The following is a 12,049-nucleotide window of genomic DNA, read 5'->3' on the forward strand; positions in this document are numbered from 1 at the left end:
AATAAAAATACTAAATTATCCCTGAATATTTAAGCTATGCACGTAAGCTTCAAAAAATCTAAATTCAAAAAAACAGCACTTGCCGAGCCCGAGCATGACGAATTTATGATGTTCTATTGTACTTATAATAACACTATTTATTAATTATTCATATTTAAGTCAAACGTATATAAATTCTGAATGAATTTTTCTTATTATTTTTTTTAATTCTAATATTTCGTTAAATAGACTAATTAAATAAACTAGCTAACTGCGAATTTAACAACTCACAAATATTAATGTGGAGGGGAAAAACTGAACCCAATTTCGAAGTTCATTATTTTCAGTTCATTTACTTCATTACATGTTTCTGTTCGGCACCTTCGTAAATTTATTGTTATTATAACATTGTGTTATTTTAAGGATTTTAGTCATTAATTTATTTTGCTATTACTATTTAAAATACAAAATAAATTACTGAAAATAATATTAATTGAAGCTCTAGCATCATTTGAAAGCCGTCTTCCTAATTTTTATTAACAAATTATCATTCTACAATTTCCTACAGATTCTGAATTTCATTTTTTTATGATGACTATATGCTCCTCATATATTTATCAATTCTTCATATGTCGCAATGTTAGTATAAATAAATGAATTCCTCGGCTACCATGCTTAGTCACAGACTGTAATGTATTGCATATATATATATATATATATATATAATGCATGTAGAAGGCTCGGAATATCACTGATTCAGACCATTTTACTGGAGATGCTTCTCAACACCCAATTTCAAATACTATCCTGCATTCCACGCTCTTCCACCGATCTATTAGACCCATTCGTTGAGGTATTTAGGCTCCCTAAAAGAACGTCGCAAAGCACTTTGGAATGCGTAGGATGCGATGCTGTCACGAATAAACAGCAGCAGAAATGAGACGCGGTTTTTGTTTTTCTTTAAACACCGTTTGTTACATTTCTTTTCTAATTTACATAACTCTGCATCTTTCGTAGTGCCCTATTTTTCTAGATAATATGCTGCAACATCTTAATTCATCTAATAACCTCAAAGGGCCTGTATTATGATCGCGAGACGTGTTTCAGAGCATAAACAAACATTAATATTTTCCTTTCTTATTCTTTCTTTCATTCATACTTTATGAACATAGTAGCCGGTGCAGATAGGCTCCGTTTGTCTTGACTAACATTACTTTTTCTATGGAAGAGCTACTTGATAGGGATAGGGAATCATTACAGGATTTTGTTTTGTTTGTTTTTTCTTGGTTGCTCTTGAATAAAGCCTATCATTATGACACGCCTTTAATACTGAAAGTTTCATAGCTCAACATCGCCATGTTAATGCTTATGAAGTTAAAATATGGTAGACAGCATACATAAATGCAAATTAAACCATCTGAACTGTTATGAGCAGAAATAAAATATAAAGAATAGTTATTCTGCTATTGGCTCTTTATATTACCACAAAAATAGCCCAAACAAGAGGATATTTAGGAACAGCTGCAAACTGTAAGTATATATTAAAATTAAAGGAAACTGCTCTCGGTCAGTAATTTTACAAATAATAATTATTTTCTCTTTCGTATTTCAAAATTACTCTATTCATTTGCTTAGATACAATATTTCCCTTCATACACCGTGGAATTCATAATCGTATATAAACCACTGAAAAACTTATCCCCTGTACGAAGTACCCTACAACTTCATATGCACGTAGTTACATATGAAGTTGTAGTAGTTAGTGGAGTCCCACAGGGTTCGGTGTTGGGTCCACTGTTGTTTTGTGTATTTATCAATGATATTGATGAAGGTATATCAGGCTTAATGTCGAAGTTTGCAGATGACACAAAGGTTGGCAGGGTTGTTAATGACAGTAATGGCAGTGTGCTACTGCAACAGGATCTAGATAATTTGGGCAGATGGGCTAAGAAGTGGCAACTGAAGTTCAACCTTGACAAATGCAAAGTACTGCATATGGGTAGAAGTAACCCCAGAGAAACGTACCAACTGTGTGGTACTACACTTAAGGTGGTAGAAAATGAAAAAGACCTGGGAGTAATTGTGCAGTCAGATATGAAGTTTTCTGAGCAGTGCAGACAGGCTGCTAGGGCGGGTAATGGGGTTTTGTCAATGATATATAGGAATTTTGCTAGCAGGGAAAAGGAGGTGATTGTCCCTCTGTATAAGGCAATGGTCAGGCCACGCCTTGAGTACTGCGTACAGGTCTGGAGGCCTCATTTTAGGAAGGATGTAGATTTGCTTGAGCGTGTACAGAGAAGAGCAACACGATTGGTGAGGGGAATGAAGGGATTCTCTTACCAAGAGAGGCTTAAGTTCTGCAAATTGCAGTGGCTGGAGACTAGGCACCTGCGCGGTGATATGATTGAGGTCTATAAGGCCTTGAATGGGTTGAGCACGCTGAATTCTGATGGGATCCTTCCACTTGTTCAGATTACGAACCTACGAGGACATAAGTTCAAATTAAGAAAGGACAGATGTAGAATAGATGTGCGGAAATTTGCCTTTAGCCAGCGGGTGGTTAATTGCTGGAACAAACTTCCATCTGTCGTTGTGGAAGTTGATAGGTTAAATAAATTTAAGGAGGAACTGGACAGGCATTTGGAGGGAATGGTGTGATTTTTTTTTTTTTTTTTGGCTGATGCTGCATAAGCTCCTACACTTGCTTTCTTGCATCATGTGCCACTACTACTACTACTACTACAAATAAAGTGGGAAATGAACAATGGCAAGATTGAAGCAAAGGAAATATAGAGAAGAATAATCGCTATTAATAATAACTGTTTATACTTATTTACATTTTTACTTAGAATACCAACGTTAATCAAAAGAATAATCTAAGTCAGGCAGGAAAGCAGCGACCGTCTAAACCCCGACGGTACTACTACTGTTAAAATTTTTCTTATTAAAAGGAGCTCAGAGTGATTTAATACTTCCACCGAAGTTTGGAAAAGCAAGATTAAAGAGATATTTCGCTCTATGTAGGCGATTTAAAAGTAACCACGAGTAAGAAGTGATATTTAATTGCTCGGTCTCTCTCTCATTAGCTTAATGAATGCTTACATAAAATGTGCTTAGTGTAATCGGTTAGCGTAATAGTAAAAAACTGTATAACCCAAGATTAAAAGTAAATCAATGACGAATCCATTTAGAAAGCAACGAACAGTGTTATACTCGTCCATATATTATGAGTTGCTCACTGAAATGCTTTTCTAGATAATCATTCGGAATCTTAAGTGCCAAAGAATTCTACTATTTCATAGATTATACCACACAAAATAATAAAAGCTAAGAAAGGAAAAAAAAAGATTAGCGAAGACAGAATTTTTTCTGAGGACCGTAACTGGATGTGCAAAAATTTATTTTTCTTAAATGATATAATTTAAAGAAATGTCATATGAATAATTAATCAATGTAGCAAAATTTTAAAAACTCCATTTACATTTTTATTTCAAATGCATAAAGAATACATTATCTAAGTATTAACCTACAACTACTAAAGTACGTATATAGAAGTAGAAAAGTCGGAACATACATCAAAACGTGCGCAGGTGCACACAAACTACAAAAAAACTTACTGATTTTTATCACCATAGTAATTACATTTCACCTTAATAAAATATGATATACTATTTCTCAAGAAAAAAGAAAAGAAAAAACATTTTATAACAAATATATCAAATTATAGTTTATCTTCAATGAAAATATGTTGGAGTGGGCCAAATTAAATTTTGAAAATGCTTACATTACTTCTACCCTTAAATGAGTTGTTTTTGTTTGTTTAAAAAAGAATCCAGGAAGCTTATTTCACATTAAATTACTAATGTTCGTCTTTGAACTGCTAGATGTAACCGGCTGTTTTATTTATTTTATCTTTAAAGAGAACTGCTATTAATCTGTGAGCTGCCATTGCAAAGACAGAACTCCTAAATTATACCTAAAATTTAAAAATTAAGTTCTAAATTAAGGAAAATATTTACGTTCATTATATTTTAATTAAATTTCCCTTGGTCTAAATACCAACGCCACTGAAAATAAATAATTATGTCTTCATGCACAAACAAACGAGGACTGTGATGAAGCTGCGCAGATAATGTTTGTTGCCAGTGCAATGAACTCATTAATAACTCAAAGAAAGTGTATGGCAGTTTTACGTTTTGCTGCAAGTAACCAAAGCATAACGATATTTACAAATACAGTGATTCCCCCCCCCCCTGAATACTCCGTGACAGCATATAAGATTACCAAGCTAAAAAAAAAAAAAAACATAAGTATGAATTAAGTCATATGAAATTTCGAAAATAGATTCAAGAATGAATGACAGATAAATAAATGTGGAATCCAGAAAGTATTTTTAGTGAACATCACTAAAAATGTTCGCTGAATTCCATTTCTGTGAAATGTCAATTCATTGGTTCCCGAATTAGAAATATTTATGTTGCTTGCAATGTATATACATATTTATACAAATACAATGAAAGTAAATAAATATATGAATAAATCTAATTTAAAAATATATATTATTACATTGTAATGGAAAGCAACTTTTAGTCCTTATAAGCCCTACCTGTTTATGAAATATAAAGAAAATGATGAATGCAAAGATTTGGTTTGATTTGATAGTTGTTGGCGCATCGGCTTCTGTGGCCATATTGCACCTCCCAAAGGTTTTTGCAGTACTTTGATCCAAGCCCGAGGCGGGAATCGAACCCGCGACCTTTGTGTTGCTGGGCAGGTACTTTACCCACTCGGCTAGCCCGGTCGGCGCAAAGATTTGGGATTATAGGACCACACTGAAATTATCCTGTTAAAGTAGCTTCCCTGCATATCTCAATGGGTTATACAGAGAAGTGTGAATCAGGGAACAGTCGTTCAGACTTTCTGCATATTTAATTTCTTGTTTCAATAATTAATGAAAACTCTTACTGAAAATATAGTGATGGCAATATATAAGATAAAACGCCAGAATCATATATATAATGAAATACACAAATATACACAAATTATTATATAAAAAATAAAATATTTCAAGTCACATTTGCAGAATATTTTTATCTCTTTTGTTAGACACATAAGGAGTATCAAGACTTCGTGAGTTTAACTAAAAAAAGTTTAATAATCTTTACCTGAGCCAGTAGGTTGGACGCAAGAGAACACCAGAGTCGAGGTCACAACTGTGACACACCAGAGGGAACGTGGGTATCGCATCTTCCCTTCCCTACAATATGTCATTAAGGTCGCGATGTACTGTCCTCCAGAAGAGCTCTTTCAGCGTCACAAATAACGGCATGGCTTAAGCAGTTGTTTAAAAAAATTCTTAACCCAACGTTCTCCACTTACTCATTCTCCTCATTTCCTAGCAAAAAGATAAGCGAGGGACTGGCTCGTACGTGGTCCTCCGATCTCCTGTGGGTCATGGCTGCATGTGATCGGCTATTGCAGCTTTAAGCAGACGAACGCAACTAGGCGTTATGTTTTCTTAGAAACTATGGCGTGTAGTAAGCTATTCCAAGACTGCTTCATACCTGGAAGGACTGAAGTCCAAGAGTTCCCGTCTTCCAGCAGAAATGCATGATTCAGTCGTTAATTTTGTCTTCGGGTTAACGAGTAGCTGTTGACATCATTAAGACCCAACACATATAGAATAAACGACAAAGAGGGGTTTCGTCGTACTGATCATTCTTTACGGAGGGGTGACGTTTGATACACCACGAACAATATAGAAAAGATGAAAACACCATTCTCGTATAATAACCAATATATTTCATTTCTGGCTAATTGTGTATCATTCCTTTCCTGTTCTCGAGTTTCGGAGAAGTGCGAAAACAATTTTCAGGCACAAGCTTTACCCACCATCTGCTAACAGCCAACACCGTCAACACAACCATCGTGCATGATATCCGCTCCCTCACTAGCGAATGGACTAATCCCTCTCCGGTTGGTGTATTGCGGGAATTTTCAAGCAGAGGAACGCTTACATTGGAAATTATAACGAATCAAATATTCCTTTATCTGCAAATATATGCTGAAATATTCTTCCCCTTGAACAAATGCAACTATCTCTTTCCTCTCTACAACAGCAAAATTCAAAAGCGAAGAAGGTTTATTACATTACACAGAGGAGGGAGAAGTCCTTTATAAATGGAAGAGCCCTATCGGTCTCGCGACGCGAGATTGTAGGAGAGTTTTATTAGTAAAGCGGTCTTAGGGTTACTGTAAGTTGAAGTTGTGCAGTTATTCGCCCTGTGATTAGTGTGTATTTTATTGTCGATTCATTTGTTATATATCAGTAAGTTCAATTACTCGTCATTAAGGATACCTAGCGATATAAATATATAACTAAAAAATCAATCTGTTATATAATTCTATTTATTCAGCCAACCTAAGATAACTAAGTTTACGCGCTGTGTGCTGGAGATAGATTTTTGAGTGAAGTTCTTGCAGGGAGAGAGAAATTAGGTGGGAGCTTATCAATTTAAGCAACGCATGTGATGGATTATTAATTATTCAAATTCCCAGTGAATGTATTAAGTATATGATGCATTCTTGCCTGAAATAAATTTAAAGGTAAAAATTAAGTGTAAAAGCAGCACAATTGCTGTGGTTTTATTCATATACAGTTGACTAACGATAAACAGAAATTCGTTTATCGTTAGGCAACTAGTCGGAGAGGTACAAATTTCAAATTGTGAAAGTAAAAAAAAAAATAAAAAAAAAAAACGGGAGCAAAGTAGGAAATGCTGGAAGAAAGAACCCAGAACTGAGTATGTTATAGAGAAACAAAAGCTATATTAATGCGTTTGTGTAAGAAGATTAAATCTATTTTAATACTTTGTAATTGACTATTAATTATCATATTTCATTAATATGATAAATTTTGGCTATCCTTAATTGTAATCCCAGTATCTGATAGATAATAGGGTTACGATTAAAATACAGCTAAATAGATTATTAATAAAAATTAAATTAAAATTGGTCGTAACGGGAGGGCGCATTCCAGTTTTTTTTTTTTCTAAATTATCCCGAGTGTTTTTAAATTACACTGACAAAATTATAGAGATATTTCCACTTACCAAAACCAGTAAAAAAAAGTTAATATAATTACATATATGTTCGGTTCTGAGCGGTTATGAAGCTATGGCTGTTTGAATTTAAAAAATGGGTATGGAGTTTTGAACTAAAAGTATAATAAAAAATAAATAAAAATGAGCACACACATTTCTAGATAAAATTTTTATTCATACCAGGTGTCTACTTATACTTATCTTTTTTTTTTTATTAAATTTATGTATTTTACCATTCAAAACTGCACACACACTTTTTTTTTTTTTTTAATTCGAACAGTCATACTCGTAGCTTCATAACCGATCAGAATCAGCCACGTGTTAACAAGAACTTTTTTCACTTGTTTATTATTTGGAAATACTCTGTATATTGTATATTCAAAAAGTCCTGACACAGTAATAATGAATTTTCTTTCTTGTTGCAGGTTCTGACTAAACTGGTTCACCAATGTGTATCTGAGCGATTAAGTTAAAGTATGGTTAGTGTTTTTCGATGTAACTGGAATTAGTACCCATAAAGCCTGTGGTTCGCAGTTTCATACACTTTGTCCAGTAAACGCTGTACCCTCGTTTAACAGCGTCAGGATCTTTAGAGTCACTGAAATCAACAGTATCGGTGAAAGACTGAAGAATAGACCCGGGGCATCTTGAAGTGAGGAGTTTGCTATAGGTGCTATAGCTAGAAGTTTGCTATAGGTGCCGAGGCAGCTGAGGTCATGAAGCGTCAGTATGCAGTGTCTGAAAATTGGTATTATAATGGCTAAATGATGCAAGAAAGGAGGATTTTTCTGCATTTGCCAAAACAAAAATGAGAAAAACAATTTTCCAAGATTCATACCTTCGCGATCAACAAAAAGTGGCTATCCAATTCCGCTTTGAACTATGCCTAAACGTCAGCCTTGACCACTGCGGCAGGCAATTTATTCCAATGATGTACAACAGGCTTCCCGAAAGTAAACTTTATGAAACCCAGCCGTCTATTACTCTTCCAAAAATTTTGTATCTGTGCCCCCTGGTTCTTCTCTTTTCAATCAGTGAAAATATATCCTCGTTCATTTTACTGATTTCCGTCAGGGCATTATATACCTCTAACAGGTCCACCCTCTCCTCCCCAAGATATCTACTTACCAATGTTTTGCAATGTGCACCATCTAAGTTGTCCATATAAAAATCGACTAGCACCCCTTAACAATCTGGTTGCGCTTCGAACCATTTCTAAAAGTTGTCTTTCTTCAAGTGTGGCTTTCAGACCTGAACACAATATTTTCAATGTGGTCTCACAATCGTCTTATACAAAAGGACTACTTGTAAACGTTCTATATAATGTATATCACAGACAGGACATCATGTGCCTTTCTAGCAGCCTGTTTACACTGAATGAAAAATTTCATGTCTAACTGAATCCTAATCCCAAAGTCTTTTTTCGTCCTGAACCGCTTTTAACTTCCCCCCCAGCTTGTAACTCCTGAATTTCTGTTCCCTTACATTTAGAAGCATTCAAGTTATTTTATTGTTATTTTCAGGGCATTTGTGCAGCCGATCTAAGTCATTTTGAAGCAAGATGGTCCGGTGTTATGGTCTTTAAACAGCCTTCCTACCTTTAAATCATCAGCAAACTTTGATAACTTCCTCTGCACTCCCGCAACATTCCTCATCAATGTCAGTGAGGAAGGTAAGAAACAGAAGTGGCCTCGACACACACACACACATCACTGATCGACTCCACTTGCTGCACTGATCCGCTCTGAAGTGTATCCATTTATGACTACTGTCTCTTATCTTTCTTGATCAAACGAACGACCTTACCATTAATCCTAATTTTCTCATTTATATAATAGCCCTTCATGGAAAACCGTATCAAAAGCTTTACTGAAGTCAAGATAAATAATGGCAGAGTTGTCACTTGCATTCAGCCTTTTATGATTTCGTCATTATTATGACGAATAATAATAATCATTACGAACGACCAGTGTAGTTAATTCAAAATTAACTTCACTGGTCAGGACAAGACTTCCCCTTCGCGAACCCATGCTGTGATCCACTAAGGATACCATTACTATCGCGATAATCCTGGATCCTATCCTTAACCACAGAAACCATGATAGTTCCCACGCCAAAGTCAATCCAACAGTCCACAGCTGCCCATCAGTCTTTCGCACAATCTTTGTGAATTGTAGAGAATTGGTGTTTCTCCAGTCCTGGGGATCGTACCGGAATCTAATTATGATCTCATTTACATTCCCAACGAGATGATAAACTGAAATGTAGCCCTTTTTGCTATAATAGGACGATTCTGTCCATTTCTGGAGCCTTACATTCCCTCAGCTTTAGTAGCTTTTCCCTCATACTTTGAGATTGATTATATCACTTAATTTACAGTAATCTGACTCCCTTGTAACTAATCCCTCGTGGTAGTCGGGTGGTCTCTCAACTGTAAAGATCGATGTAAAATACCTATTTAATTCGTCTGCCACCTTTGCTAGGCTATCCCTAACTTTTCCAGTCCCTTCATGTTACAGGCCTAACTGATTCACTCTCTTCTTTTTTGTATTCACCTAAGAAAAGAACTTTGTCTCCATTTTGGCTCTCTTTGCTAGTGATTTGCGCATTCAGCTTTCGCCTGTCTTACTCCATCAATGGTTTATTAAATATACGCTTATAATACTCATATAAATCAGTATCTTGAGATAATCCTTTGACCCAATTAAACTCTTAACTAAGTGGTGATCACTTGGGCATCCTTTAGCGAAACTTCTGCACTGGAACAAATGGACTGGTACTTTTAGGGATAAATCGCTTGTTTGATTGATTTGGTAGTTGTTGGCGCATCGGCTTCTGTGGCCATATTGCACCTCCCAAGGTTTTTGTAGTACTTTGATCCAAGCCCGAGGCGAGAATCGAACCCGCGACCTTTGGGTTGCCGGGCAGGTACTTTACCCACTCGGCTAGCCCGGTCGGCTCATAAATCGCTTGAATGTTTCCCATAATGAACTTGTATCCAACGGCATATAGTTGTTTCTCCAGTTAGAGCTCAAGAAACCTCAATCCTCTTTTGTCTCCTCTCTTGAAATGAAACCCACCTTTTTTCTTTGATCACAGAAATCTCTAGAATAAAAATGCTACATTCTATGTTCGGTTTACCCATGTAAGATGAAAGAAGAGACTAACCCATTCGGCGGCCTTGGTAGTAAAAAAAAATAAACTAATAAAAAGCATTTTTAACATTCCTTCTGTTCGAATCGTAGTCACTGAACTAGTTGTCAGGGGAAAGTGAAGTGAAGCATAAAACATTATTTCAGATAAAGAAAACTGTCCTAGATCGTCTTATACGCGGAATTAATCGAGAAACTGGTAGTGATAAAAATTCATCAAATTCGCAGTCTAAATATCAATCTACAAAGTGCAGTTCGTTTTTAAAGCTTGATTCACACGACTTCAGAATTACGAGTGGTTCTTCAGAAATTAATAACACCGGTTCGCTGATTTTTTTTTTTTTTATTAAAATCAAAAGATTTTTGATCTCTTTCTTAATGCTTAAATAAAGATTTTAGAAACGTATATTCACTCCAGGAAGTTAATTTATTATCCTCATCATTAACTAATACGTTTGAAAACGCAGTAAGAACTCGCCATCTGCAGGTTTATAACATTACCGAAGATATATCCACGAAGAGCAAGATTAATGGAGTTTGGGGGAGGGGTTAGGTTCTCGCCTTACACAACACCACTCAGTTAGTCAACATCAACACAATATCACACAGGTCAGTCAATACACAGGTTCTTTAAAAAATTTAACAATATCGCAGGATATATTTTATTATTGGAAGGTTATCTGTATTTTAGAGAAAAACCAAATAATATACTAGAATTTATAATACACAGAAAAGAATGATCATGCATACAAACTGGCTTGTGAGTGTGCGCGTTTTTTTGTAGTTGTTGGCGCATCGGTTTCTGTGGCCATAGTGCACCTCCCAAAGTTTTTGCAGTACTTTGATCCAAGCCCGAGGCGGGATTCGAACCCGCGACCTTTGGGTTGCCAGGCAGGCAATTTACCCACCCTGCTAGCCCGGTCGGCTGAGTGCGCGCGTACACACCTGTTTGACATGATACATAATAAACGATATGAACTGAAGCACTATGACCAAACATGATAAACTAAGGAATCTTCAGATAACCAATAAAGTTCGAGCCCATGACCACCAAATATAGGGAGGATGTGGAAAGGTCAGGGAATGACCACCCCATATTCTCCGAGCAATATGGCCTTAGTTGCTAATGCTCCTAAAAAAAAAAACCAAATAACACAACTAATAAAGTGTTTAAAATGAAAGATTTAATGCGTTGAGAGAACGTTACCAATTATTAAGTAGTTCTATAGGGTGGGGGGGTTGAACTTGTTGCTGTTATAGGTTCAACGACTTAGACCATTTTGAGCAGTACATATGGACTGTAAACTGCGTGTGTTCTGGTCAATTTTTCTGTTCGCTGGACGAAAAATCCAAGTTTCTAGGAGGAAAAAGCTATTCAACACTCGCCTGAGAACAACTAACTCAGCCTAGTTGTGAAAAAAAAAAAAAGCCCATAAAAATTCCTCGTGTCATTAACAGGTTTCGAAATCGGCCTTTTCCACTCGGTACTGGGAGGACAGTATTTATATGCACTGTGCGACCCATGAGGGTAGTTTAACTTACTTAATGTAATACCTTGAACTTAATTAAATTCAGGTACAGTAATAGCAATTTGGCTAGATTTAATTAAGATTAAGAAATAATCCGCATTCGTGTAACTATTGCTCAATTATCATGTTGCTATAATAATGAAATGAATAATCTTTCATTTAATTATTATATAGAGGAGGAATAAATAATGAATTCATTATTCCTCTCTCTGAATCCTCATTCGCATAAGGATTCAGGCTGAGATTCACAAGTCGAAAAAGCCCAAGTTTCTACAGGAGAAGCAAC

The 12,049-nt window shown here is 35.8% G+C and overlaps 1 protein-coding gene across 1 annotated transcript in view; it reads right to left on the reverse strand.

Annotated features, from left to right (window-relative positions):
• LOC150080477 (disintegrin and metalloproteinase domain-containing protein 10-like) overlaps window positions 1–5,861 on the reverse strand; it is a 540,219-nt gene extending 534,358 nt beyond the window's left edge. The window contains exon 1 of the mRNA XM_090380704.1: window positions 5,145–5,861. Within this exon, the coding sequence (XP_090236830.1) occupies window positions 5,145–5,250 (106 nt within the window). The 5' untranslated portion in view covers window positions 5,251–5,861. The remainder of the gene's footprint in view (window positions 1–5,144) is intronic.
• Window positions 5,862–12,049: the final 6,188 nt, after the last annotated feature.

The sequence above is a fragment of the Mastigoproctus giganteus genome, chromosome 9 (assembly GCF_048544385.1).
Source record: "Mastigoproctus giganteus isolate SK-2022 chromosome 9, ASM4854438v1, whole genome shotgun sequence".
NCBI lineage: Eukaryota > Metazoa > Arthropoda > Arachnida > Uropygi > Thelyphonidae > Mastigoproctus > Mastigoproctus giganteus.